General features: G+C 43.4%; 6 protein-coding genes across 12 annotated transcripts; 3 read left to right on the top strand and 3 right to left on the bottom strand.

The window, feature by feature from the left end:
- Nucleotides 1–207: 207 nt before the first annotated feature.
- arhgef16 (Rho guanine nucleotide exchange factor (GEF) 16) lies at nucleotides 208–8,512 on the top strand. The gene is made up of 15 exons (XM_053848330.1): nucleotides 208–391; nucleotides 1,096–1,703; nucleotides 2,550–2,601; nucleotides 2,755–2,918; nucleotides 3,017–3,073; nucleotides 4,205–4,365; nucleotides 5,286–5,438; nucleotides 5,513–5,642; nucleotides 5,783–5,857; nucleotides 5,929–6,021; nucleotides 6,449–6,600; nucleotides 7,097–7,279; nucleotides 7,563–7,633; nucleotides 7,743–7,844; nucleotides 7,930–8,512. Exons 2-15 carry the CDS (start codon nucleotides 1,152–1,154, stop codon nucleotides 8,067–8,069), a joined length of 2,085 nt encoding a protein of 694 aa, XP_053704305.1. The 5' UTR covers nucleotides 208–391; nucleotides 1,096–1,151; the 3' UTR covers nucleotides 8,070–8,512.
- Nucleotides 8,434–12,467, bottom strand: ybx1 (Y box binding protein 1). Of its 2 annotated transcripts, none has more exons than XM_053848338.1 (8): nucleotides 12,187–12,467; nucleotides 10,535–10,598; nucleotides 10,283–10,316; nucleotides 10,122–10,211; nucleotides 9,775–10,056; nucleotides 9,382–9,479; nucleotides 8,867–9,148; nucleotides 8,434–8,767 (listed from the first exon to the last, which is right to left on the bottom strand). In XM_053848338.1, exons 1-7 carry the CDS (start codon nucleotides 12,290–12,292, stop codon nucleotides 8,908–8,910), a joined length of 915 nt encoding a protein of 304 aa, XP_053704313.1. In that variant the 5' UTR covers nucleotides 12,293–12,467; the 3' UTR covers nucleotides 8,434–8,767; nucleotides 8,867–8,907. The 2 variants fall into 2 exon arrangements, with proteins under 2 accessions (XP_053704313.1, XP_053704314.1); XM_053848339.1 differs by having other exon boundaries at nucleotides 9,394–9,479; nucleotides 12,187–12,464.
- si:dkeyp-100a1.6 (probable G-protein coupled receptor 160) lies at nucleotides 9,777–17,343 on the top strand. Of its 5 annotated transcripts, none has more exons than XM_053848337.1 (3): nucleotides 9,777–10,455; nucleotides 15,046–16,011; nucleotides 16,094–17,343. In XM_053848337.1, exon 3 carries the CDS (start codon nucleotides 16,131–16,133, stop codon nucleotides 17,130–17,132), a length of 1,002 nt encoding a protein of 333 aa, XP_053704312.1. In that variant the 5' UTR covers nucleotides 9,777–10,455; nucleotides 15,046–16,011; nucleotides 16,094–16,130; the 3' UTR covers nucleotides 17,133–17,343. The 5 variants fall into 5 exon arrangements, with proteins under 5 accessions (XP_053704312.1, XP_053704311.1, XP_053704308.1 ...); XM_053848336.1 differs by lacking the exon at nucleotides 9,777–10,455 and adding an exon at nucleotides 13,521–14,952; XM_053848333.1 differs by lacking the exon at nucleotides 9,777–10,455 and having other exon boundaries at nucleotides 13,521–15,179; nucleotides 15,885–16,011.
- ppih (peptidylprolyl isomerase H (cyclophilin H)) lies at nucleotides 13,554–17,824 on the bottom strand. The gene is made up of 9 exons (XM_053848340.1): nucleotides 17,678–17,824; nucleotides 15,239–15,303; nucleotides 15,135–15,158; nucleotides 14,884–14,928; nucleotides 14,609–14,651; nucleotides 14,448–14,540; nucleotides 14,285–14,372; nucleotides 14,176–14,216; nucleotides 13,554–13,751 (listed from the first exon to the last, which is right to left on the bottom strand). Exons 1-9 carry the CDS (start codon nucleotides 17,741–17,743, stop codon nucleotides 13,683–13,685), a joined length of 534 nt encoding a protein of 177 aa, XP_053704315.1. The 5' UTR covers nucleotides 17,744–17,824; the 3' UTR covers nucleotides 13,554–13,682.
- A 274-nt stretch (nucleotides 17,825–18,098) lies between these two features.
- taf10 (TAF10 RNA polymerase II, TATA box binding protein (TBP)-associated factor) lies at nucleotides 18,099–19,708 on the bottom strand. Its single transcript, XM_053849311.1, has 5 exons — nucleotides 19,308–19,708; nucleotides 18,951–19,108; nucleotides 18,809–18,873; nucleotides 18,536–18,650; nucleotides 18,099–18,392 (listed from the first exon to the last, which is right to left on the bottom strand). Exons 1-5 carry the CDS (start codon nucleotides 19,438–19,440, stop codon nucleotides 18,303–18,305), a joined length of 561 nt encoding a protein of 186 aa, XP_053705286.1. The 5' UTR covers nucleotides 19,441–19,708; the 3' UTR covers nucleotides 18,099–18,302.
- Nucleotides 19,709–19,734: 26 nt separating this feature from the next.
- zgc:154075 (uncharacterized protein LOC556929 homolog) lies at nucleotides 19,735–23,304 on the top strand. 2 transcript variants are annotated; one of them, XM_053849309.1, is made up of 14 exons: nucleotides 19,735–19,833; nucleotides 20,246–20,345; nucleotides 20,411–20,495; nucleotides 20,570–20,643; nucleotides 20,712–20,771; nucleotides 21,004–21,111; nucleotides 21,422–21,478; nucleotides 21,580–21,710; nucleotides 21,771–21,825; nucleotides 22,049–22,141; nucleotides 22,231–22,365; nucleotides 22,441–22,542; nucleotides 22,614–22,775; nucleotides 22,877–23,304. In XM_053849309.1, exons 2-14 carry the CDS (start codon nucleotides 20,253–20,255, stop codon nucleotides 22,997–22,999), a joined length of 1,278 nt encoding a protein of 425 aa, XP_053705284.1. In that variant the 5' UTR covers nucleotides 19,735–19,833; nucleotides 20,246–20,252; the 3' UTR covers nucleotides 23,000–23,304. The 2 variants fall into 2 exon arrangements, with proteins under 2 accessions (XP_053705284.1, XP_053705285.1); XM_053849310.1 differs by lacking the exon at nucleotides 19,735–19,833 and adding an exon at nucleotides 19,943–20,031.
- The last annotated feature ends 4,636 nt before the right edge of the window (nucleotides 23,305–27,940 follow it).

Here is a 27,940-nt window from a genome sequence, read left to right as displayed (position 1 = left end):
ACAGTTCGGGATGTTTATGTAATACGGCCAGTTTGCCACCAGGGTGCGCCAAAGCGCCATTTACGCGCAATTCTTAACCGTGGTTTGAACTCGTATTCGTGAACTGAAGGTTTAAGAAAATAAGAGCATTTTCTTCACTATTGATACACTCGTAGATAAAGCAAACCTCCACATATTTACGTCGTTCTTTTAAATTATCGACATCACCTGTCACCCGATGATTGATGAGTTCACCTGTGGTGACGTCATCGTCCCCTGTGGTGTGGGCGGAAGTGGTGCAGTGACAGAGTTGTGTCGGTCCGGAGCTCCGCAGCTGCTGTTCTCCTCCTGAAAAAACCTCACACACCTGGGGAATTGGGATATTGAGAAAGAAGCCTCTCACCTCACACAGGTAAATTCAAACTAGTTCAAAACTGTTAGTAGCTTGTAGCTGCCTGTCAAATTGTGTCACCATCTCGTTGTTAAGTGTGGGAATGTGTGGCGGACATTTTTTTCTTTCCCACCCAAATCCGCCCTCGGACGCTGGAGTTCCAAACAACCAGAGCTCCGCGTTGTTTTGCAAATAAAATGAAACGTGTCAAATCCAACCTTATGTTCTGGACGGTTTGGTCTGTTTTCTGTTCGGTGTGACAGGCAGCTGATCCACGACTGGTTGTTTGCTTGGGCAAGTGTCGGAGTAAACACCGAGTCATGGCTCGGTACTTACTTTTGGTTGCTGTTTCTTCTGGATAACCTTTCTGTCTGTATGGAACAAAGGTGGAGTGAATGAAATAATGTGTGTTGCGTGTTTAAAGCAGTTGAGATGTTGCTGCAACATAATAGTATTCTCCTGAAACAGTCAAGACTCCAGCTTGAACCTTTATTTGGCTGTTGCTGGAGGAACTTTTGCATATATTTTTTTCATCTTTTTTCAAAACCACAATGAGCTAAAATGTATTTGAAGACATTAATCTAAAGGGAACATATCAAGTTAGATTGACTTTCCACTGGGAGTGAAATGGCACTGCCCAGTGATTTCCTTCCAGTTGAACTTTGGAAAATGACTTTTTTTTTTTTACAGCAGCTGTCTAAATGTTAAGTATTTCTCTCCCACAGCCTCCACCAATGCTCTCTTGCTGAGGTCTCCTGAGTGGATCCATCTGGATTTTGTCATGTCTACCACCCAGACAGGCTCCATGGCTGACCAAAGCCCTGTAGTCCTTGAGAGCTGTTTCACCACAGAACTCCATATATCAGAACCTGGTGATGAAGACTACCGGCCGCCAGTCTCCCCTACTATAACACTTCAAGCGCCTGACGAAGATGTTCCAGATGGAAAGATGGCACCAAAGCAGGTGGTTCTTAGCACCAAGAGTCCTGCAGCATTGAAGCTGGGCACACACCAGCTTATTCCCAAGAGTTTGGCTATCGGGAGTCGACCCAAAAACCGCCACCACACCACAGTAGTTACATTCCCACTTGGGCTGGAGAACAGTGGCTCAAGATCCCGCCACTCTACCCAGGGACCGGATGTGTCTTGGGAGGATTACGACAGTGATGGTGATGGTTTTGCTTTGAGGAGGAACCGTAGGAACAAATCGTACCGGGCTGCTGTGACCAGTCTGGACATTGAAGCGATGGCATCAGGACGTGGGACAGCACCAACACTCAAACCTGTCAAAGAGAGTCGGACACCAAGTCCAGCTCGCAGTCCAGGACGAAAGGTACAGTGCATGAAACTTGCTAACATATGTTGAGACAAATTATATTGTGCATGTATATACCCTATAGAACAGAGGTGGGCAGTTAAAGTTCCCGAAGGCCTCATTACATCACCTTTGTGAGAGGCCATCATGCCAAAAGAAAGGTGCCATTGACTATGAAACGTGACGAAAAAAGAATCTACAAGGATGAAATGAACCATTAAATATTCAATGGAAGCAAGAATATTAATAAGTGTAAATATATCATGGAACCTTTAAAAAGTTATTTTACATGCATCGCATTTGAATATAATCTATGGACCAAACACCTAAGGTAAAAAGGCGATTTTGAATTTCCTTTCAACAAATTTTGAGGAAAATACCAAAATGACAAACGAAAAGAAGAAACAAAATTTTAGTCATGAATGTGTGTACCGTTGAACCAGCCCTGGCTAAAATGGAAACTGGATTGTACAAAAATGACAGAAAAAGGACAACTTATCCGTTGTATAGTTTTAGGGCCACAAAAACACAGGCCAAGGGCCCCATATGGCCCCCGGGCCGCACTTTGCCCAGGTCTGCTATAGACACAATATACACACTTAATTTACACAATAAAAACAAGCACCTATCCACAAATATTATGGACAAGCATTTATACATATAACTTCATGACAAAAGAAATAAACCGTCCAGAGGATTAATGTTAATCTGGAATTCAATTGGCAGTTGACATTGAAATAACGCAGATTAAATGTAATTGCTCCACCTGATGTTTGGGCCTTCAAATTTCATCCATGTCAATTATTAATCCGTGTTCTAAAGGCAGTTAAGTGTGTAAACAAGAGTCCTGTTTCTGCTTTCTAGAGAACCCTGGGAAGGAAGAGGAACCAGAAGCAGCGTGGATCCTTCAAAGATGGTGTTTTTTTTTTTCTTTCTTTGTTTTTTTTTTTTATCTGTCACGCTGTCTACTTCTCTAAAAGTATCTATCCCTTGCTTTACTTAAATTGGTGTCTCTGAATAAAGTGTATTGAAGCAGCACATCAAATAACACAAAGATTTTGTGGTGCAGCGACACCACGTCTCTACCAGGAGATTCGAGAGCGAGGGCTTCACTCCACCAACCAAGACGAGCTGCTCGATGACTTTGTGGTGGTGGAGGCCCCAGTGGAGGACCAGAACATCGTAGTGAAGAGCTACAGACCGGCACAGCTCACCTGGAGTCAGCTCCCACAGGTCTGCATGTTGTCTCAGTTGTTTCTGAAACATTCTTGTCTGCCGCACGACACACACTTGAAATTCCTGTCTAAATTCTTTTTCTATCTCCTGTGAAGGTGAAGGACACAGGTATCCTGACACTGATCTCACCTCAGGAACGAAAGAGACAAGAGGTAAGTGCCTCTTTTATCTTTCACACAGATGTTAACTTCACTGTGTTAATGAATACTATTGAAAAAAGGAACCTGCCTGTTGAAGAGGCTGAAAAGGAATGGGAGTTCTCATGAGGGAGTGGGAGAGGCAGTCGATTTGGTGGATTTTTTTTTACTGTTTTTGAATTTGATTCTTCAAATATTCCATCCATTCCAGTTCCATTCTTAATAATTCTAATGACTCAAGCTTATCCTTCTTGACTGTCGATGCTTTGTTGGAGCTTCTTGAGGACAGATTCATTTTAACGTTGTTTTGGAACTGTACTGTGATGCAGGCTGATAACAGATTGCTCTCAATCCAGGACAGGAAAGCGTAGGCTGCGCTGAGATCCACTGGCTCTCAGCAGACTCTTTTTCATATGGTGTTCGTCAATACCAAGCGCTGGATTGTTTTCATGTCATGTGCTTGTTCTTGTGCTGATGTAACCCACACAGCTGACTCACAGAGCTTTGAGGGTTACATTTTAAAATACCAGAATCATCTTGGGGGAAACATTTTCAAATGGTGAGATTATGGCAGATATAAAGTCAACAGCAAAGGTCCACCCTGTGTGCTCTGCTGGATCCAGCCACACCCTACCTGTGCAATCACTCCTGCTCAGGTGCTTGTTTTGTCCCCTTGGTTTGAAACCTCCTTCAAACACAATGATGTGTTTATTTAAGTTTATTTTTTATTTCATGTATTTCCGCAGTTAGACTCCCATAAAACTGCCGTTTCAGGCTTTCTATCGAGAATAATCAAGATGTTTTATTTCCTTGTTGACTTTGTGTGCAACTGAAAATGACAAAGAATTCAGTGCTGGCGTGTCCTTCCCTTCAGTGTCTTCAGCAGATAACAAATGTGTAGGTGGTCATTTGAGCTTAACCGCTGATGTGTCACTGATATTTAATCTTCAGCACTGGCATGACTAAAGCCAACTGTGGGCAGACCTATAAACAAACCACAAACAATTATAATAAAATCAAAATATAGTCTTTTTTACTCCCAAAATGTTACTTTAGATTCTGGAAATCACAATTAATATGGTCAAAAGTCTTCACTTTTAAAGGATTTTTGTGGCTTTCTGTTAAGATTTTATGATGATTCAACAGGCCATCTTTGAGATTATTACCTCGGAGCACTCGTACCTGCACAGCCTTGGCATCCTGGTGCGTCATTTCAAGAACAGCGAGGCCCTGAGAAGAACCATGACCACGACGGAGCACCACCACCTTTTCTCCAACATTGCTGTCATCCATCAAGTCAGCAAACGGTCAGTCTGAATGTCTGTGTGAGAGCTGTATGTTTAAAAATTATTAACGTAAATGAGGAAATATCAACATTATAGAGTGTGGAAGGCTTAGATGTCTTACATCCAAGTCGCACCTCAGTGGTTTGTACTGTATAAGCATTCATTTTCACACAGTTGATCTTTCCGGGCGATCACTCTGGTTGCGTGGCTTCAACCAGATGTATCAGAGAAAGACAGTCTTTGCTATATCAATATAAATAGATGCAGTAGTAAGAGGAGAAATTTTCCAGAACTAAATAGTAATACAATGTTTATTTCACTCCAAGTGGAATAATCGTTGCAGTGGCGTGAGTTATTATGGTCTGGGCTGGCTCATAATAACTATTCACGTTGTTGTTTTGTTAAGTTGGCCTACAAAAGTGTGTTACGTTATTTGTAACACTTCCAATGGATCAAAGTTTCAGGGAGAGAACTTTCCCACCGAATGTTTTTACTATCCTGCTGGCTGCATCAGCATGTCAAAACATGCTCGCCAAACTGGTTCCGCCGCTTCGACTGCAATTCCTGCAACTTTTTTTTAATGATAATACAGTTGAAAACTGGTGCTTCCCCTGTGTGTATTTCTCATTCAAATGTGGTGTTTTGGTGAAACCCCTTCTTGGCCGGTATCTGTGAAACTGATTTTACAATTTGACACCATCGGTTTGCAGCGTTTTGTGACGTGGCTTTGGCATGGGCTGGGTCTCAGTGTCGTTTTACCTTTTTTGTTTGAAAGGTGGGGCTGACAGTCATTTATCTCTCTGCAGCTACTGCAGACAAGAAAGAAATCTGTGTCGTGTGTATGTGCTCCACTTAGGTATTCAGTCTGTGGGAGGAAAAACAAAATCCTTTCACCTCATCAAAATCCTCCCCCTCTCTTCCTCTCTCTGTCCATCGACTAGTTTTTTCGAGGATCTTGAGCGTCGTCACTATGACAACACTGTAATCCGGGACATCAGTGACATAGTTCAGAACCACGCAGCTCACCACTTCGAGCCTTACATCGTCTACTGTTCGAATGAAACCTTCCAGCAGAGGACGCTGCAGAGGCTTCTGTGAGTCTCGCGACGACACGGTGATTTATAAGTGTCGGCATGAAGCTGATGTTTGTTTGCATGCCTCCCTGCAGGACCAGTAACGTAGCCTTCAAGGAAGCACTGAAGCAGATCGAGAGCAGCGGAGATTGTGGTGGACTCCCAATGCTTTCTTTCCTCATCCTTCCAATGCAGAGAGTCACCAGGTTGCCGTTGCTGCTGGATGTCAGTTTGACTTTCTCAGTGTTCTTTTAGCTTTTAAGAGCAAAGTAAAAACTGCAGTGATTCTTTTGAACAAGTTGAAGCCAAAATGAATGCTTAAAAACTCAATTGAAAATGGCATAAGATTTGTCTCCCTCTCACAGACGATTTGTCAGAAAACTCCAGACAAAACCGCTGAGTACTTTGCTGCCGTCTGGGCTCTGCATGCCATCAGCAAGGTACAGTCTTTTCTCTGTCTTTCGCGGTGGAAACTTGATGTGACTGATGTGGCTCTTCTTCGCCAATGAAGTTGGTTTCCAGCTGCAATGATGGCGCACGGCGGATGGAGAGAACTGAGCAGATGTACACCATCCAGAAACAAATGGACTTTGGGAAGATCAAGGTAAAGCATCACTTTTACATCACTGACTAAAAAATGAAAGGGGGGGTGAAAGTGACCTGCCAATCTTCTTCAAGTCGCCATGTCTTGTTTGAATTAACTCACCTCTGGAAGAGAACTTCTTCTGCAACTGTGATGTTACCTCATGGCAGATATCAATCTGAAAACCATGATGAAACTGAAGTGCTCAATGAGTCGACATATTCCGAGTTTTTGTCGCATGTTTGAAACACTTGGTGGATTTATGAACAGTAGAAAAGGTGCCAACCATTTTGCACTTGGAGTCAACTGACATTGCTCCATCTTTGCTTGTCATTTTCACCACAGTCTTCCATAAATGTTGCATAAACTAATCACAAAAGCAGATGCAGTTTGTTTCATTTGCCACTGAAGAGTCATCTCTCATGCTGGAATCATTGCCATGTTCCAGCCGTTTCCCCTGGTGTCCTCCTCGCGCTGGCTAAAGAAACGCGGCGAGCTGTCTGTCTGCAGCGAGGAACTGAGCATCTGGAAAGCTTTCAGCAACAGAAGTTACTACCTGTTCCTCTTCAATGATGTCCTGATTCTCACCAAGAAGAAGAGGTCAGTTAAACTTCTTATTTATAGATCTATGAATCCGTTTTTTGTTGTTGTACATATCGCCTCTGCTGTGCCTCCCAGTGGGTATTAAAGGCATTGACGTTTTTGTCCAAAACTTTATTTAAATTGCAAAGACAGTTCGCAGCTCATATTTCTTTCTCTCATTCCATAACTTTATTTAAACAGCAAAAACAGTTGTATACTGATTGTCATCTTATGCACATCATCCGAGGGCATTTTGATTCTTAATTCTGGAAGCACAAACGCTTCTTTCTTACATTAGTTGGGGAGAAAGCAAGCTGTGCAGTTCGGACACAACAATGGTGTCATTTTCTGGGCCACCACTGTGACCCAACACTCATGTGACTGTTGAAGTAAACCTATTAATTACTGGAATGTTGGGAGAAACTTAGACATTTGTTCCCCGAATAAATTCCAAACCCACTGGTCGGGAAAGTTCAATAGAAACCTGTGACCCTTCTGTGTAATGGCTCTACAGCGAGGAGAGTTTTGTGGTGATGGACTATGCCACCCTGGAGAACGTGGAGGTGGAAGGAGTGGAGGAACCCGAGGGACGGCTGTCTCCTCCCTCCAAGAACCACTACTATCTGTCCTTCCGACTTCTGATGAGCAGGAACAGTGATGGCAAAGCTGAGCAGACCACACTAGTGGCTGATTCCAGGTACCATGGCAACACACGAAAGACACCGATGAGTCGGTATAGGGTCTTCTCGGCAGCTGTGAAATAATATTGTTTCTCATTTCACGACTTTGTTTGGGTGGGGTGGCTCCAGGGACACCTGTTCACTACCTAGCAATTTGCATTTGATCGTTGTTTTTATGAGCAATATAGCGTTGTGAAGGAAACGAGGGCTGCAGGACCTACGGCGATGTTTGTATCTGTCTCCCTCTAGTGGCGACAGTGGAATAGGACTTTAATTCTCACTCCATTGTCTTCCTTGTAGAGTGGAGCGGGCTCGCTGGATAGTCGCGCTCACCGAGCACAAGCACGCGGAGGTCTACGCAAATAAAAATGGCAAGATGTTTCTTTAGTCCTCAACAAACTTGAACTTTTTTTCTTGATGTGCTTTGCAGGATTAATAAATCCTGAGTTGAATTATAATTGCATCATGGGCATGTTCCAGGTTTTCCACAGTCCGAGGCCACGAAAGCGTACATGCCAAAGGCGCCAGATGAGCTGGGTCTGCAGCAGGCGGAGCTTGTCATCGTGTTGCAGAAGGAGGAGGGTGAGTTTGTATTCTGCTAGCTGATCCAGAGACTGTTGCAAAAAAAATCGGTGCCTCTTAAAATAAAACCATATGCTCTTCCAAGGGTGGTGTTTCGGGGAGCGGATGCGAGACGGGGAAAGAGGATGGTTCCCTGCCAGTTGTGCCACAGAGATCACTGATCCGACCGCCATTGAAAACAACGTGCAGCGCATGAAACGGCTGCGCAAGGAGACCAATGTTTGAGGGATTTTTCCACAGCTGTTGTGCAGCAGGTTTGTTTTCAGAGACTGAGGAATCATTCACAACAGTAACTGAACTGTGGAACCAAAGACCTCAAGACACCCCACTTTGGTGTTACGTTTTTGTAAGGCTAAGAATTCCACTCTTGATCATGTACCTCAGGTTAAAGACAGTTTTATTTAACAGCTGTGAATCTTTCAAGCCAACATTTTAGATTCTTGCTATAAGCTTGTTTAAAGACAAATATTTTAACTTTCTCCATACAAACTTGAATTAAGCATGTCGTCCATTAACAAAAGAACTTTATCAAAAGTGGATAATAAATACAGCCGTTTGTGTGTGATGGAGAAAATACGACTCAAGGAGCTCCTGATTTTGGGACTTTTATTTTAGCTTGCATTTGTTAAAACGTTTGAATACATAAAAAGTTATTTAAAAATGTCAAACTGACCAGATATCAAATTCTTTTTTTTTTCTTTAAAAACCAGTTGGTGTAAAAACTTAGGACAGATTTAGAAAAACTTGTAGTTTCTCCAAAACGTTTTGTAGCTGTCACGTAAAAATAGGAAAAAAAATAAAAGTCTGCATAGATTCTGCAGGCATTCGGTGGTAATCTGGTCATGGTGCAAGCTTGTGACGATCATCAAGTCAATCTTTATTGCTCAGATCTTGTTTGATGTTTCTTCTTGTTGACAAAAAAACTGCAAGAGGAATACATCGAGTTAGTGATGGTGTTGAGCAGGAGGATGCAGCAGTGCCATCGCAGGCTTCGGTGTCGTCTGGATTAAGCTCGGACTCACCCGGACGATGTTAACAGATGGTAGGTGCCGGTGGGCAGGTCCTACTCAGCCCCACCCTGCTGGGCCTCGGGAGCGGACGTCTTCTCTGCAGATGGGTCACCTCCTGTCTTGGCCTCCTTATTTTCCTGGCCGGGTTTGCCTCCAGTCTGAGGGCGTCCGCGACGGTAGTTGATGTTGCGGCGGTATCGCCTCGGGCGGGGCTGCTGGTTCTGACCACCCTCACCCCCCTGGTTCTCCTTGTCCTCCTCGCCGTCCCGCACCGGTCTGGGACGGGGTGGACCTCTGGGATAAAAGAAACATCAATTAAAATGTGATTCAAATGTCAGACTCATAAAACGTGCGTAGTTAATTGAAAAACAAATACAAGTTGCACAGCTGCTATTTCAACGTGGGCTGCAGAAAAGGGTTTGTTTATGCCAGTGTTAAGTTCATACACTTAGAGCAAGAATGCAGACAACGGTGTTGTGCATGCAACCTTTTCTGCAGCCCTGCGTCAATAAAGCCAACATGCAAACCTTGGTCTGAACCTTGGTCGGAAGCCTCTGTAGTAGTTCTGCCTCACTGGTTTGGTTCCCTGGTCTGGACCTCCCTGGCTCTCATCACCCTCTCCTCCCTGTAAGCAAACACATCTCTTACTGAGCCGAAAACATGTTTGTAAAGTTGCCTTGTCCAGCTAAAAAGCTTGGTACAAAGGACAACAAAATTAAAATGTGGGGTCTGAAACTATAACCGAGACCCCCGTATCACCAAGAACTAGAATCCACAACCACGTGAGTGTCAAAGGAGAGTTTCTCGTATAGGTGTCTGAGTGCCTGGTTCAGGATTGTAGCCCTGGGACGGCATACCTCAGTCACCTCTCCGTGTGGTGCATTGGTGTACGGGGGCCGGCGGCCGTAGTGTCTACGTACAAAGTAAGGCGGGTAGCGCCGTCTGCCAGGATATGCGGGCCTGCGCGGTTGTTGCTGCACGTCTCCTTCTGGGGCGCTCTCTCCCCCATCTCGGCTGCCTTTGTCACGGCTCCCGCTGCCAGGCTCGCCCTCTCCGTCGCTCGGATAGTTGTCTGGGTATTCGCCGCCGCGAGGAGGGCCCCTCCTTCTGGGGTAGCGCCTGTAGCGGTTCCGGTCGGCAGCGTACTTGCTACCCTGTACCGCAACACCTCCTGGGCCAGTGACATTCGCTGCCTCTGCTCCCTACAAACAAATCAGCCACACAATTTAGAAACCTTTAAAGAGCCACGCATAAGGCACCAACCTACCTTCTCTCCCTCCACTACATCAAACTCCACAGTTTCTCCGTCTCCGACACTACGCAGGTATTTTCTTGGGTTGTTCTTTTTGATGGCTGTCTGTAAATTCAAGATGAAGACTCTTCAGTCGCTGAATGGATGAGTGAAGTGGCTGACGGAAAACTACTTACCTGGTGTACAAAAACATCCTCTTTTGTGTCATTCCTAGAGAAGATGAAGGCAAAAACCCACTCAGTTAAATCTGATCAGCCAGAACAACACCCTACATCTGATGACAGACTGCTCCCAAACCAGCAAGTGTGAGGATTAATGCAATAGTGCACACATGGAGAGCAGCAGTCTGGTAAGTAAATCACAGCTATAATAGGATTGTCAGCGTACCCACAGTCACACTATTTAGGTGCGTGGTGAAGGCTGCTTACCTATTGATGAAACCATATCCGTTCCTGACATTAAACCATTTGACTGTACCCAGGACTTTTGTTGCTGTAAGAAGAAAAAAAAATCTAGGTCAAAACAGGTCATTTTAAATTGAAATGAAATGCAAATAAATATGGCATGTATACCAGTGAAAGCAGTGAATAAAGGCTGAACCTTTGATCTAATCTCCAAGTAATATGTAGACCATTCAGAAAAAATAACAGCGATATGTATAATCCTATGGCAAGGACATCTCATGGAGCTCCATGTGATCCCTTTGTAAAGTTATTTTGCATTGCATGGGTTTATTGAAAGATGTTTGTGTTTATATACAGGCTCGACAAAAAGCAAAAAGGACAGAAAAACCAACATGGCAAGAGCTTGTGAAACAATTTTCTTAAAACCTAAAAAAGGGCACATAATGTAGAAGTTATTTTTAACCTCCAACTGTCACCCTTATTATAGATCTTGCTGCTTAGGGTTTCAGTGGCAGCTGCTCACTGTAAGACAGGAAAGTATTAGCAGCCATGTGTGTCCTAACTCAGCATCTTCTCGACCTCTGTGCACGTTTAGAGACCATGAAAACAGCGATCGCTAGTTTCCCAGACCTACTGCCCCAGATGAGCAGGACGTCACACGTGGTCAGGTCGCGTTCGGATACGTTAGCACGCAGCTACCTAGTTAGCATAGCTGCCATGTGGCTGGATATAAGCCAGCTATCTACTCCCTATTAAAGGATCAATGACTGAAGATCGGAATAAACGCGCGGTGTTTACCGAAACGCGAGTCTACAAAGAGGCCCGGGGAACACAGCTATGCTGTGAATTAAAGGCGAATGTGAGGCGGACATTTTGGGCGGCCCTTCATCCGTGTAAATAGCCAACCTAGTTAGCCATTTATGCTAAAGTGGCTAACGAAGGCCACGACCACGGCATGTTCATCGAAAATAAATAACATCCATTTGAGGAGGTCTCTCCCCGGTTAAGACAAAGTCGCACAGACAGATCGCAACCCCTGCTCGCTTGATAGTGAAAATAATTCAGACAGAAGGACCCTGTAACGATTGAGTCGATGAACAAAGGGACATTCGGTGCATTACGTTTGGTAGATTTCCAACCCGCTCTCCGGCTGTGCACATTATCATCGCGCCTGGTTTGATACCAAAATGAGGAGTTCCATCGCATCGGTTTAGTTTACATGAAAGGACGGGGTTCGGATTCCGCGCACCCGGCAACATGGCACGGAGCGCCGGCTCCTCACGCCAGACTGGGAATCAAATGTACAAAATATTGACCGAACCAGGACAACGACCCAAGATGAACTTGACTTATCGAGTCAAATTGCATGTGAATGAAACGCAGCCGAGAACACATTTTTAAGGCGACACCATGAGCGCAAGCGTTAGCTTCGGCTAAAGTTCATGCCAACCGTTTTTTTAAGTGACATTTGCGAATCAGCTCGTCCGCACACACAAAGACCTGTTTGTGTAACTAGAATTAAATGTAATCTGTGACGCTGCTGTCGATTTCTTTCTTTAAAACATGTGAAAAGGTGATGCACGTTAATGCTAATCGAATTTACCGTGTGGCCCAATTTTAATCGAGTGTGCTTTGTGAGTAGACAGCGAGTTTGGCTCCACCACCGCCAGTCTTACCGATGACCTTCTTATCCACCGCGGAAGCTGCGGCTGCCGGGCTGGACGGGCTCTCCGCATCAACAGCGGGCTGTTGCGGTGGTTGTGTCTCGGCCTCACTGCTCATGGTGACTACTGGTTGGTATTGGCTTCTGCCGGCGGCGGCTTTCTGCTGTGTTTCCCGGTGCTAGATGGTAACCTGGGCCGGCGGTGGTGGTGGGGGCTGCTGCCTTCTGGCTCTCTTCGTTCTTCTTTCCGCTCCCGTTGCCGATCGAACTGGGCAGACGGAGAAACTGTGCCGGGTAACGTTCCTGTCTATGTCCCGCCCACAAACCCGCTTTATAGGCTGGGATCGCAAACTAGCCTGACGATTGCTCGAGTCCCTTGTCGCTCTTGTTTAGGTAGCTGGATGGCTTCTTGTTATTGGCTGTAGCTTAAAGTACCTGTCCGTTACAACGCCCACAATAATGTCAAAGCCAGACATGTCAGAGACAAGAGGCAATTCTGACCTTTTTATGTCAGTGACTGTTTTCAAATGATGCAACTTGGCCCCTCAATGCCACATCAAAGACTTAACGGTGCTCTGAATTTAATGGGTTTTTTTTTCGGGGGCTTTGGAAGAAACTACTTGGTAGCAGTGGGACAGAAAAAAAACAATCAATCCCTTATAATAATTCCTCTTCCCAGTGGGAAACTCTTCCAGTACCAGACAAACCCAGACTGGGTGGAAGAGAAACCCCCACATCCCCCCCTCCACATTGTCATGTTAATGCTTCACTGGCAGTGTTTCTGTGCGCTGTCCAATGTGTGACAAGCTCCCTCACGCTGCTAATGGCTGAGCCCGATACTCCCACAGAAAATGGTCTTTACCATTGACCCCAAAGAGCCTCTGTGAGAGATCCCCCCTCCCTCGACCCCACAACAACAGAAATGTCTTCCTGCCTCCGTACGGATTCGCTCCATCTGAAAGGATTGTTTTGTACCAATAGGGATGCGGGCCAAAGCCGGAGAGGGAGGGCGCAGATGGGGGGAGGGTGGTCGAGGCTCGTATTTGTATGGATGGCCATGTCCAGACGCAGCATCCATAAGTTCAGCAGAGGATCTCCAGAGTCAACTGAGGATTCCCTCTCACCCAGAACGTCTGGTCTGAGACGGGATGGCACAAACCCACGATGAAGAACCCAGGCACAAAAGATGACTTCTGTGTCTGTGGATCTGAGAGGAGTGGGAGGAGGAGGGCGTCGGGAACATCATGTTCTTTCCATGCACTCATGTTCACCTTTCTTAAAAAAACGGCAATTTAAGCTTCCACCACATTTACATTACAGCTTCAGCTGCATTCAGCGCAGGGATAATTATTTGTGGTGAAGACAAAGAAAAACTGACAGTTTATTCACAATCATTTATTTTCACCTGATACAAAAATGGATGTAAAGTTCAGCACAGATGCCTGATTCTGAACTGTAATGGAAATCATGTACATACAACTGTTGCCTCTTATGATTCAGTGCTGCTGCTCACAGCTCTCCACACATTGTGATGACGACAGGGAGTTTTGGTTTGTTGTTCGGTCCAGTCGGCACATTCTGTTGGGAGACAAGCCACATGTTCTGAAAGTAGCACTGAACACATCTTCAGTTATGAATTTGCCACATCGGTCCGACCAGGGAAAAGAGCAAAGCCAAATGGCAAAGCTCTTGATGTACTGGTCCATCAGCATTCCTGCCCTCAACTATCATGGCAATAAGCTTTAGAACAAAGCAGAGGTGTCTCGTGAGTAACACTCCTTCAGAGCGAGACCTTGTGTATTGAGAGAGGTTTTGTTTACGTGGCACAAAGAGGTGAGTTCTGGTCATTACTAACTGGGAGGAGGCCACGGGGTAGACCCATGCCACGTGGGAGTGATGCCAGTGTTGAACAATCTCAGGCAACAAATAGATATATTTTTTATTCCACACACAAAAAAGAAAATAATTTCTTCTACATCAAAGCATGAAACGCCCCACATACCTCAATTTTTCTCATGGTCAGCAAGCCGTCAACCACTTTCCCTGAAACCAGACAGGACGCTGAGTAAAGCACGAACATTTAAAAACCAGTGTCACCGTCTCACACTCACCAAACACAACATGCTTCCCATCTAAAAAGTCGCATTTGGCACAGGTGATGAAAAACTGGCAGCCGTTCGTCCCCGGCCCGCTGTTGGCCTGAGAGTCAAGACGGACGCTAGTTCAGTTTACATATGCTGAATCCAACCAATGTTTCATTCCACTGACACACACCATGGACAGAAGGCCGGGCCCATTGTGCTTCAACAAAAAGTTTTCATCTGCAAATGGACCTCTGTAGATGCTGCAGACACCAGTGCCGTCGCCCTGCGAGGCAGAATCCACTCATTAGATTTGGCAAAACTGACAAACGGGTTCTGAAACTGAGCACTCACATTAACAAAGTCTCCTCCTTGAATCATGAAGTCTTTGATCAATCTGAAATCATAAAGGAAAAAGACCATTTGGATTCCAATAAATAAGGAAATCTAGAAAGTCACTCCGGATTAAGAAACCACATCAAAGTGTCTTTTATTATTTTTACATCTTATTCTACTCAAATTATGATTATGAATACGTTCCAACATAGAGCCTAGCGTTTTGAAACGTTCTACTGAATTTCCACTAGGGGGCGGCTCTGTCAAAACCAGAAACATCAGTCCCTCTTTACCGGTGGAATGTGGCACCTTTGTAACCAATCGGGACTCCATCCTTCCTGGAGGGAAGAGAAAGGGATCAGGTCAGGCGTGTTTTAGAGGATCATCAGTGATAAGGCCTGCGATCTCTGTATTCTTGTACTCAAAGCATGACCAAATATTTATTGTTGGAACAGGTTTAGGGGAGAGACAGCATCAACAAACAGAACGAGCATGTGATGGAATTATCAGAGGGAAATGACAGTCGTCGTATTTGTGAACTCACCGAAACTCTCCGGTGCAGAACTGCCTGCAACAAGTCGGAAGTGTTGTAAGTGACGGAAGAATTTTGATCACATATTTGAAAAGGAAACCCAAACATGCGCTCACCTAAAATTCTCAGCGGTTTTTGGCACTATATCAGCGAACAGCTCAATCTTCAGCCGACCCGCATCCTAGGAGGATGAGACCAGATTTCAGTTTGAATATCTTTGTGTTGCTTCAAATTGTTGAGTAGCACGTGCAAATACACTGAGCAAACAAGATGTGAAGACATTTAGATTTCACACGACTAGTCATCTCACTATCTCGTTCTGAATAATAGCATTGTTTAGCTGAAGTGTCGAACAGGATGCTGAAACGTATATAATCTAATCTGTAAACATAAAAGCTGCCTTGAGGATCTTGAGTGAGGGGGACGGCTCGCGCCACGCAGGCCGCGCGCCACCGCACAAGTCACATATTGTCAGTGATTCTCAGTGTGTGCGTCAGAACAGACACAACACTGAGTCCACACACCGATTCTGTCGACTCCTCTGCAACTGTGGACGAACATCAAGGGTGAGACAGTAATCCTCCTTTTAACTACTATGATCTGAAGTTGGATGAAGAAAACAACCAACAAAAAATAGCAATCTAAAGCGAATCAGATTTTAAAAAACATCTGAAGATAAATGCAAGTCGAATGCACAGAATACAGCAGAAAACCAGCCAAGAGATTTGGTTTTGTAAGACGTGAACCTCCATCCAATGACAGGAGAGACAGTGGAAGGTTGGATCAGATAAGCTGCAGAAAACCAAAACTCGCTCCACCTGAATGCTTCATACCAGCACCAGTGAAGATGAACCACTGACAGGACAGTCGCTCGCAGAAATTGCAGCCAGTAAGTATGTGTTTTGCTTTGCCACACAAAATTGTTCCCAATAATAAGAATACAATTCTCCTGACTGCGATTGTCTTCACAGCGTTCTGAAACACACACATGCTGCTGCGACGATTAGAATGATGGCCATTCTGGAGCAAGTGGATGACGACAAGCGCACAAACTACTTGATTCAGTATCTGTTTCTTGTGCTTGTCAAAACCGGATTAGATGTCGTGATCCTCTGCCTTTGCCACCAAAGGCGCTGCAGATCGTTCTTGAACATGTGCAGGTGGTCAATAATCCTGGCTGACATCACTGTAGTTTACTTTATGCTCACGCTGTCCCCTGAAAAGTCTCCTGCACCTCCCTGCTTCCTCCTGGCCTTTGTGTCCTCGGTGTTTGGAGTTCTTCCCCTGCCTGTCGTCTGTTTCGCTTTTTTGGACTACTATTTACTGGACAGCGGCTTTTGGAACACGACGTCCTTCTGCAGATCACTGAGGAACTCAGTATTGATGATGCTAACATGGACTTTTGCTGTTTCGTACGCCTACTTTTCTGTTGATGGCAAACCAATAGAAATGACCGATCAAACTAATCTAAGGGTTTTTGTCTGTGAGGTTCAGGAGTCAAAGTCCATTTTCTATTTTGATCTGGGCACTTTTGTCCTGATCATTTGCGCAACGCTGCCTTTCTGGCCGAGGATTCCCCAGTGGATCAGGGAGGCTCAAGTCATATCTGAGCTGAGGGACAACATGAAGACCCAAGACAGCAGCTCATTGTTTGTTCCAGGCACAGAAAACAGAGAGGAAAATTTAGCAGTCAACAGTCAGCGGCCCTTTCTTTTGACCAGCCTAATGCTGGGGTTCTGTAGCATCTGGCTGCCCTACATTGCTCTATCCGTATCCTGTCTGACCTTTAACATCGGGGTGCCCACCTACATTGCAGTCAACCTTCTGTGGTTGGAGTGTGTCAACAGTCGAGTGGGGTGTCTAGTGTTCTGGCTGCAGAGTGACACGCGAGGGCCGTACTCGCAGCTACCTGGCGACGTGTGTTCTTGGCCGATATTCTGGCACCTGAGCCATGGAAGATACTTTTCTGAGCCAAGACCACCAAAGCAAAAGACTTGTCTGCTCATCTAAGGTGTCAATTGTGAGAATCTAGACGCTAATGCTATAATATTTTGAGTGACAATGAGATGGTGACTGTATTTCTAAGGGGTCACTTTAGTTCTAGTATCTTCTGTGTATATCCAGTTTTTACAACAGCTATATGTGGTGCTTCAAATGTAAATGCGTGTACTGAAAACGTGATAAATACATATTTGCACAATGATCCATTCCATTGTCCTCAACCACCCAGAAGAATAAATCTTACATTTTAATATTCTCAGTGTCGCTCATTTACATAATGTTTAACTGCGGGTGCAGAAAAATATTCGCAAAACTTGCAACATTCATTCAGTCCAGATCTGAGTTTCCGGTTGTATCAAGTGTGGGGTTGTTTTTGTTTATCGCCACTTCAGCTGATGGGCCATCCTTGATTATTGTTTTAATTGTGAAAGGTTTAAATTAAATAATTCGGATAAGTTGCGCATTACTAGTTTACACGTCACTATTGCCATATTTCTCATTTCAGCAGGCACAGAACGTCAACGAAACAAGGATGTAAACAGTCTAAAACTCACCTGCCCTCCGATCATGATGTCAAGGAAAACAACAGGGTTTGTCATGTTTGTTTGCTGAAGAGACATTTCCAAACTTTAAATTAGTATTTGTTCATAAAAGAAGACAAAGTAAAACGTGCACTGTTGGGACGCCACCGCTCAAAAGTGACGGCAAGCGCAAGGGCACAAAATTGCTTCTTCTTCATCACCGTTTTGGGCGAAGCGCAAGCCGCTCTAAGTAGTATAGCGCCACCAGTGGAGCATGAGAAACATAGCTCCCGTTTTCATGACTATTTCGTCCCAAATTTGTGGAAAGAAATGCTGTAATGTGGAAACTGATGCTTTAAAAAATGCTGTTTCGATTTTCTCTCTGATACACTTACTGAATAACTGCATATGTACAATGTGTTGAAAGTAGAATAGCATTCAATCTCAGACAGGCTTCATGTTAATAAGGTTTTTATTTTCACATGTTAAATTTACAAATGCAAATGTGGCTGCTAAACAAAATAACCAACGGCCAGTCGCAACAAACATGTCAAAGCCGCATGAAATCACTTAGATTAAATACATTTATAAAACAAACAAAACCAGAACAGGTGTTGACAAGGGGTCAGTTGGGAGAGGAAGTGAGTCGAGGACTTTTTTAGGTGAAGTAATATGGTTTCTTCACATTCACGCTGTACTCCGACAGAGCAGGGGTCAGGTCCTCCATGGTTAGAGTGTACTTCTTATCCTGAGCACAGAGATCAAAAATAAGTCACACCATTAGCAGAATAACAGTCAATATGACCATAAATGTGAAAAATATTCAATACATTTTAAACAACGCTTCATAGACAGGCAACATGAACAAGGATAGAAATGAATGACACTGACCTTTGTCTTGCTTCTGGAACTTCCTGAAGCAGTTCCCTTCATTTTACAATACTGCAGAGCATCATTGGCAATGTCAGATATGAATTTTTGGGATGCGAGGGAGATCAGGCGGATTCTGTGGCCAAAAAAAAAAAAAAAAAGATCAATTTTCAGGGTTCAGGCAATCTCAACAAAGTACGTCAATCAATTTTACACAATTTCCTTTGGGATTAATAAAGTTTTCTGATTCTGATCATCAACAAAAGCTCAAAATGTGGACTGCAACACACTTACATCCTCGGATCAGACGCTTCAAAGCCAGCACGGTTGAGGTAGTAACCTGTAACAGCATCAGGAATCTGCAGAGCAAATGCAGTTGGAACAGGATTAATGCGTTCCAAAGAAATTGAGTGATTCATTTACACTCCTTACTGACCGTAGGGGTGTACTCCTCCAGCTGCATGACAAAATCTGCAAGAGGAGTTGCAGTAATTGCAGGTTTGATATCGCCATTTGTGATGCCACCAGGAGTGTAAACACCATTGGAGACCGACATGTCTGAAGACGGGGTCGCCATGGCCGCAGAGACTGGTGCTGCAACAAAAAAAAAAAAGAAATCCAGTTGGTAAACAAGTATTAAACTTTGTCGTGTTTAGAAGTACAATGCGTAACTACAATTTAGATGATATTACTTGGTGGAAAGTTTCGCCGCAACGTACTCAGCTTGTTGAAAGTGTATTTTTGATCTACATTTCAAAACCAAATCCGAATGTAACGTTGAATGGAACCTCACCGTTGGTGGTGACCGAGGGAATGCTGCTCACGCTGGTGGCTGCATTATCATTTGAGATGCAGTTACTGGAAGTAGCAGACGTTGTAGAAGGAACTCCAGCCGAAAGAGCCTGATTCGTGTTCTCGATGTTCATCTTGGTTCAAACCGTTTTCTTCACCGCGTTGAGGAAACGCTGCAATGCTAGCAAACCTAGCTAGCTAACTCGGGTTCAATGAGTTTTGAAATCACTAATCTCGTATTTTTGCCAATGATCACGCAGTAATATCGTCCGTTATAAGTATAAAAAGCGAAGATTCGGCTGAGAAGCTGCAAAGTCATGCGCCGACCGAGTTTGTTTTTAGCTCCCAGAGAGACGGTGGAACTAGCCAGGTCACGTGACGTTTCTCCCGCGATGACGGAAGTAGTCGTGTTGTCTCATATGACGTCACATCCGCATCGCTGTAGCATAATGTACAGCTTGTTCATGCACTTTAGTATTTGTTCTGTTTTTGGGAGGGGAGATGCTTTAACTGCTGTTTGACTGAAGGTAAGTTCCGGGAACGTAATGTAATAGTCAGTCACTACATACTGAGCTGTGGTTTTATACGTTTAAATCTTAGTCATGATGTTGACATTGGAAGCGAATTCAGATTTGCTGCGCTACACCTTGCTGTGTAAGATTTAAAGTGGGATTTGAGACAAATGACTTTGTTCGACGTAGAGCCCTGTCCAAAGTTTTGCAAGGGTAAGGTCAAGGCATGTGAACAAGTACCGGTTGTTTTGGCATATATAGACATGTCAGTCTAATGTATCATATAAATGTATTTTCCACAATATCTGAGAGAGAAATGTAGCTTGGCATTTAGTTGTTTGCTTCATTGCTTTGTGCCCTTGGTGTGTTTTACTTTTCACTTGGTAAATTTGGTTTGACGTTTCTGAATCTGTTTATTCCTCCAAAGTTCCACAATGAGTCCCCCAGTGAGTGTCATCGTGGTGGGAGCCGGCAGTCGAGGAGAGATTTACTCCAAATATGCATCAATACACCCTGAACGCATGAAGGTTTGTGTTAACTGTTAAGCTTTGGGGTTTTTTTTAATTCTAACAAGTTTATTTTCACCCTTCAGGTTGTTGCAGTTGCAGACCCTCGCAAGTTTGCTCGCACCAAACTTCAACAGCAACACAACATTAAAGAGGAAAACACGTTTGAAGGTGAGAATCAGTTGAAAAAATTGAGATCGAGAAAATGAATGATCGACTTCTTTATGTTTTCCTTCTCTCATTAGACTGGAACCATGTTTTAGAAAGAGAAAAGTTTGCAGATGCAGTTTTAATCTGCACTCCAGACCGACTTCATAAGGTTTTTTCGACAGTCTTGCTTTGTCATACTTTTGTTTTTGTTGTTCTTATTCTGACGCTATTTAATAGGAGCCAGCTGTAGCATTCGCACTGAGAGGATACCACATCCTCCTGGAGAAGCCAATGGCAGTAAGTGCACTCTTCTCTTTCAATGATGACAGGACGCCTGAGTTTGTTCAAGTGAAAATTTCATATCAAAATATGTCAGTAGTTTTTAGTTTTGTCAGTTATACTCCATTATAGTTTGATGAGTATTGTCTAGAAACATCAATATTGGAGGTTTTACTTGGGTATAAAATGACAGCTTATTGTGTGTAGGTATTTGTTTGATGTGATTTATGGTTATTCAACATGCTTTCAGACAAACGCTGAGGACTGCAGGGCCATTGTAGCTGCTTGCACCAAGAGCGGTGTCATTCTCTCCGTGGGTCATGTTCTGCGATACGATCCCATCATCCACAAGATAAAGGTGAATCTGTCATGTACTTTGCGCCCCATTATGCAATAATAAACTCTGAATAAACAGTTCAGTGACATCAAAGGCTTGAATGTTAGCCCTAATCGAGACTTTGAGCAGCTTCACGCATTGATTCAATTGACTTGTTTTCCTAATGTTCCTGTTAATAAGTAGATGAAAGTTCAAATCCTGTTGAACAACTTGACCATGTTGGCTAGTTTGACAGGCTCAAGGTCAAACTCAAGAGATCAAACTTGCTGTTGTTCTTTGTCACAATTGAGGCAAACATTTAAGTATGACATGTGTTTGTATCTCATCATAGGCTCTGATAGATTCAGGAGCTGTTGGAGACGTGGTCCACATACAGCATCTTGAGCCAGTAAGGAGTTAGATTTTTACATCCTGCGCTTGTTAGATTTCAAGATACTGTTCTGCGGTTTGTTCATTCGTGGGGTCAGTTCACCAAAAGTCTTTTTCCAGGTGGGCTTCTACCATTTTGCTCACTCTTTTGTGCGAGGAAACTGGAGAAACGAAGAGGAGAGCTCCTTCTCTCTATTGGCCAAGTCCTGTCATGACATCGACCTGATCCATCACTGGGCTGGGTCACGCAGGTAAACTCAAGGTAAATTCAGGTTTGCTTTTCTTCTTCTTGACGTGTACTTTGTTGGCAGGTGTTTGAAAGTGTCATCATTTGGATCACTCAGCCATTTTCAAAAGGAAAATAAGGTACTCAACTGGTGGCGATATCAGATTCATATTGTGCCGTATTTTTGTACTTCAATGCATTTTGCACTGGAATCTTGATTTATTAGGTTTCCCATTCAGAGTAAATGATGCTGAAATGAAAGCCAATATATTAATACAGTGTTAGGTTTTGATTATTCATGACCACATTGATTTTGTTTTTGAAATGTTCAATGTAATGTGACGGTGAAATTCTCCCATTTAGCCAGAGGGTGCTGCAGCTCGCTGCCTGGACTGCTCAGTCGAGTCGACTTGTCCATACTCTGCGCGTAAAATCTACCTGGAGAGAGTGGAGCAGGTGGTGACTTCATGAGCGTCATTGAAGTTACACTGAAATATTTTCTGAGAAATTGTTGCCTTTAAATGATCCACAATTCCACATTGCAGGGTCACACCGGTTGGCCCGTCTCCGTCATCTGCCAAAACTCACATCCAGACATCGAGTCAGTCGCCAAGGTCCTGAGGACCGGTCCATACGGTCGCTGTGTGTTCGAGTGTGACAACGATGTTTGCAGTAACCAGGTACGTCCAAAACTACCCGTCATGTCTCTCTCCATCTCTAGCAACATTAGCGAGTAACATTGATGTGTTTTGCAGATTGTAAATATGGAGTTTGAAGGTGGTCTCACGGCGGCCTTCTCCATGGTGGCGTTCACTGAGAAAATGTGCAGTCGACAGACCACAATCTACGGCAGCCGGGTAGGACTGTGAAGAACACCTTTGTACTCGTAGTCCAGTTACGTGTGTGAGTTACATGCCTTTATGCGCAGGGTGAGCTGACATGTGACAGTCATGAGATCCGTGTGTTTGATTTTCTGACTGAGAAAACGACAAAACACACATCAGGAAATGATGCTCCTCAACACTTTGGCTTGAGTGGACACAGTGGTGCAGACTACCATCTGATCGATGCCTTCGTAGCTGCTGTGGCGGTCAGTGCTTCTGGTTATGGCTGTCATTTTACTACTTCACTTACTTGACTTCATCTCACCTTTATAAAACTGCGCTGACAACTGCTGTTTCGTTTTTGCAGAAGAAAGATTCCTCTCTCATCCGTTCAGGGCCCGAGGACACACTCATGAGTCACTTGCTGGTGTTTGAAGCAGAGCGCTCCCGCCTGGAGGGCCGGGTCGTGTCATGTGTGGACCTCAGCTAGGACCCGATGGCCAAGATCACAACTAAATGTAAAGGCATCAATAATCAAGTGACATAAGAAGAAGATGAGGCGCAGATTCAAGGTGACCTGATCATGTGCTGAATCAGAGTAAATGTGTGAATGTCCAATAGCTGTTGATACATCCTTTTCTGAAGGGAAAGTAAGATGTTGATTTTCTGTTGGGGCTTGGGATTCAATTGCTTTCAATCTTCCAGTCTTGTTTTGTGCTTTAAAAAAATGATCATTTTTATTGGTACCTTGGATGAAAAGATTGAACTTTAAATTAATTTTTAAAATAATTTATCGCTTTGGAAATAAAATAAAAAACAAATTGTGTTTTTTAAGTTGTTTTTTTAAGTGAATGACTGACTTTTTTGAACATTGAAAAATGAAACGAAAGGGATTAGTATTCGCACGCTTGTACTTCAGCTTTCGACCGCTGAATGGCGCTGTTTCCCATTTATGACTCGAGCAGTGAAAGACCGACGTCGACCGTGAACTGATTTTTAATATATTTATGAAGTATATACATGAAAAATCAAAGTAACATTTAAATCAGGTATAAATAATACATTATTTTTTTTGTTAGTGTAATGGACTAAACATTTAATGAAGTATTAACCTGTTAAACTGTGTTAAGTATAGTTTGGCGAAGTTCACATCCCACCCTGGATTCTGGCCTCAATTGCCTTGAACGTTGACAACAGCACATCATTCCTGAACCTTGCAACACATCCAGGATGACTAATCGTGGATCGAGTCCCAGTTGATGGATCACAACTGAGCGTCAGATGGGCTGAAATGGTTCTAAAGTACTGGAGCAAGAAGGGCGTGTAGAGCAAACTAAAGTGGATGACGGGATGAGTGAATCACTGAGAAACTTTGACCCGCTGCCAGGATGGAATCACAGCAGGGGTAGGGATGGCCACTCCTTGGGGCAAAGCTTTGTTTTCAGCCTGAATGTCATCTGGACACAGTTCAAGCGCCTCACTGCTACTTTTTAAATCGAATGTCAAACTGATGTGAGAGAGATTGGTGTAGGACTAATGTAGATCTATCATATCGTGTGTGTGTTCAGCTGTCAAGACATAGTCTGGAACAGGAAGTCTCAATTGACAACCAGACTAAATATGTGTCTTGGCAAAGGGATCGGCTCCTGCCTCCGCCCTGTGCCCTTTGATTTATGAGATTTATGAGCTTTGATTTATGAGCTAATTGGACGATCCTTAACTCTGAGTTGAGAAATTTGGACATCTCGTGTATAGGATGTAGATCAACTAAACTGAGATAACTAAGAAGCCCCAGTCTTGTTTCACTTGATTCATTCGGGAAAGCGCATTTTCCAGGAGATTCTAGTGAGTTGTGACGTCGAAAACTGAGTTTATGTTGGATAACAATACATCTTTTTGGCCTATGTTTTTCTGTGTTAAGGGTAGAAGTTTGAGAAGGAGTCTCCAGTTGACTGAGCTCAACAAAATGAAAAAAAAAAAATTAGAATTCATGAAATGTCTTTTTTTTTTTTTTGTATATTTTTGTATACTCGCATTCATGGTTAAATAACATAATTTAATTTGTGTAAAAAAATGTAAAAATTAAAACAAAAAACAATCTATTGAAATAAAACCCATGTACTTATTATGATAATATAATGAATACCATAATTATATATTTATAACATTATGAGTATACATAAATATGAGGGGCAAGAAATAATAAATGCTATAGATGGAATAGAATTTAAATTATATCAACATAAATCAACCAAAAAAAATTAAAAGCATATAATAATTTGACAAAATATGTACAAAATGTCTTGAATTATGAATTAAGTATGAATTGAAAATGAAAAGTCAAAATGTTCTGAAAAAACAATGAAAATTTCACAATGTTTGCCTTGTAAGGGCCGGAAGAATACAGACAGAGGTCTGCATGTGGCCCCTGGACCACGTTTTGCCCAAGTATGGTCCAGTACAATCCAAGCAAGGACTGTTACGAACTACTAAACTAAATGATCAAAATACTAGATCGACTTTATTTCCCGAAACAAGTTTTGAAAATGAGTCAGACGCTGTGTTTTCGCATGACTCAATCGTCTTCCAGTGAGCCTGGAGCCGTGCCCTCAACCCTCCCTCGCACACTTGCTGCCAGCCTTACGTCGGCTCTTACCTCACCCGCATCACTTCCTCCCGTGTTATGAAGCAAACAGCCAGCAGCATATTTCCTAAATCACATCAAGCCGAGCGCTGATGATGTCGCTGCCTGTTGTGGTGAGCAAGGATCAAAACATCTGGACGCTGCAGCAAGAATGTGTCTGAGGGCTGTTTTAGTTTATAGATGCCTGGTAGTTTCTCAAATTCCTCGGGGATCTGAGAGACGACCTTCTGAAGTGGAAGTCTGCAAACCTCATCGACCTTCTGAGAGTCGAGGATTCTAACTGTTCCCGGGACAACAAGCGTGCCAATAGTGCTGTGAGCCAAAATATTAAGAGTTTCGAATGTGTTTGTCATAGAAAGAGACCACAGCCTCTTAAGTTATTGTTAAAATTTTGCGTCGATATTAAATGAAACGTGCAGGCTCTGAAAATGTAAAAAGCGACAATTTATTCAAGATCATTTTCTGTACAAAAATGTTTATTAAAGTAAAAATTTTCATTTAAGTGTAGCGCTTTTTTCGTAACCAGATGAGATGTTAAATCCCCAGCTTCATCCAGGTCACATTTTTCCTCCATAAGTCACCTTATTTTTGCTGTCGAATCTCTATGGCAACGGCTTTTAAGTGGAGGAGAGGAGCACGCTGGGTAGCACGTCTGTCAGTGACTCACCAGGAAGCCAAGGAGCCGGGCTATTTGAGGGGAGGATCGGAAGACGAGGATGGAACGAGGATGTTGTGCTTTGTCATGACTGTAAATATTCAGCTATGTTGTGGTGAGCAGATAGTCCAGTGGCCTCTTACGAATCGAGGTTAGTCACTGCTGCTTCATTCCCTTTATATTATGGTATTATATGAGGTCAGGTTGTCATACAGGTGGGCGATTGATCCTCCAGTCATTTACTGGAACTGCTGGAAAGTTATGTGAGAGTACAATGCAATAAATCTGACCCAATCTTTTGGGTTTAAATGTGGGTGAAAAAATTGAATCAAATAATGTTTAGTAACATAAATTAAATAATAATAAATTCACAATTTATTTACATATTTATATATGATATAACATTTTGCCTTAACATATTAGTTTTCTTGAAATTTTATTTAATAATTTTATCTCTGTATTGCAGGTTTCAATTATCTTTAATACGGCCTTGTGTCATAATCCTGGCTGCAGTCAGAGATAGACAAAGCGATGCTACACATGTGAACATTTGGTGTGTTGTGTTTCTCACCCCGGCGGAAGCAACAGCAGCAGCGGAAGCGGGAGCAGCGTCTGGAGAAATTCTTATGTTTAGCTTTAGTGCTTCTTTGCTTCCACCCACGGCTTCCCTGCATGACATGAAACAGTCATGTTTCTATCAACTGCCAGAGGAAGGAGATGAAATATCAATAGGAATTAAAATACACTGGTCTGAGTGGGTTTCTCTTTGTGACCTTTGACTTTGTCCCTTGAGAAGAGAGCTTAGCTATGATGAATGCAGGGAGGAGGACAAGGAGAGGAGTGATGGCTGAGCTCCATCCTACATATGCATTTATTTTGAGTTTTTTTTCTGCAAATATCGGGTGCTGATGACAGGGTTCAAAGTCGTGTGCTGTTTTCTCACGTAACACGACAGGAAGTTTCATCATAGCGCATCGTGTTCTGAGGGCAAAGTCTTGTTGACCATTATAGTCAATAATGTGACAAAAGATTTCATCATTTTCTGTTGGACTTTGTCATAAATGTAGGAACAAAACACGTCTGCTAATCACTTTTACATATATTCTAAAATCATCAGTCACGCCGACTCTGGCAGGAAATGAGCTAGCAAGGTGTGACCTGACGTGTTCTCCGTTGAACATGTGTGTGTGGGAGACGTGCGGTGACACAGGCTCCCAAACATGTAGAAGTCATCAGACTGAGCTGTCGTGGTCACTGTCCACCTGTTGAGTAATGTTTTCATCCTCCCCTAAAAAACAGTTTGATGAATGAGTGAAGTGTTTTCCCAGCTTCGTATGTGTGTCCTTTCAGTTCTGAAACAACCAAGGAATCTCCTGCCCACTTGTATTTTGGAAAAGCAGCAGCCGCAGAGAGGATGGTTGCAGATGTGGGAGGTGGGTTTCTGACTGCTCTGACAGCTGGAAGGGACGGCGTGTCTCTCAGAGCAGGAAATGACTTGACCTCCTCTGTGGGAGACCGGCCCACCCTGACAACAACCCCCACAGCACCCTGGGTCACCACAAAGCGCCCACAGAGGAGTCGCGCCGCAAGGAAGATGTGAAGCTCCAGGTGGAAAATGGAATCTGGCTGTGACATGGATGGAGTTTAGGACTCCAGATGTGAAGTGCGGATCATCACCACCGTTCCACAGAGAGAAGCAAAAAGTAGACTCAAGTAAATGTTTCACTTTCAATTGTGAGTCAAAGGCATAAAAAATAGTTTTCTGATTCAAAATAGCTGTGTTGTCCTGTTATCTCGGTTGGATCGAACACAAGCCTAGATCAACAAATGAAGCAAATAAATCTTGGTTAACGGTTAACAGATCCGGAAAGCTTGATGACCAATGCCATTTAACATGGGAGACAAGGACGCCATGGTGAGCATTTTACAGCAGGTGTGGTCACTCACCGCACACATCCACCATCACTCCTGAGGTCAAACTCTGAATCTGACCATGTAAATGTAACATTCAACGTGACGTGTTTGTATAAACAACAATATTCACCTTTTACTGTCTTTTGACTCTCAAATTTACTCCTATACATTGAAAAACATTAAAAAATATATGTGTTACTGTCATGCCATTTGGGCAA

This window comes from Synchiropus splendidus, chromosome 18 (assembly GCF_027744825.2).
Source record: "Synchiropus splendidus isolate RoL2022-P1 chromosome 18, RoL_Sspl_1.0, whole genome shotgun sequence".
Classification (NCBI taxonomy): Eukaryota; Metazoa; Chordata; class Actinopteri; order Syngnathiformes; family Callionymidae; genus Synchiropus; species Synchiropus splendidus.
This window is presented reverse-complemented; position numbering and strand designations above follow the sequence as displayed.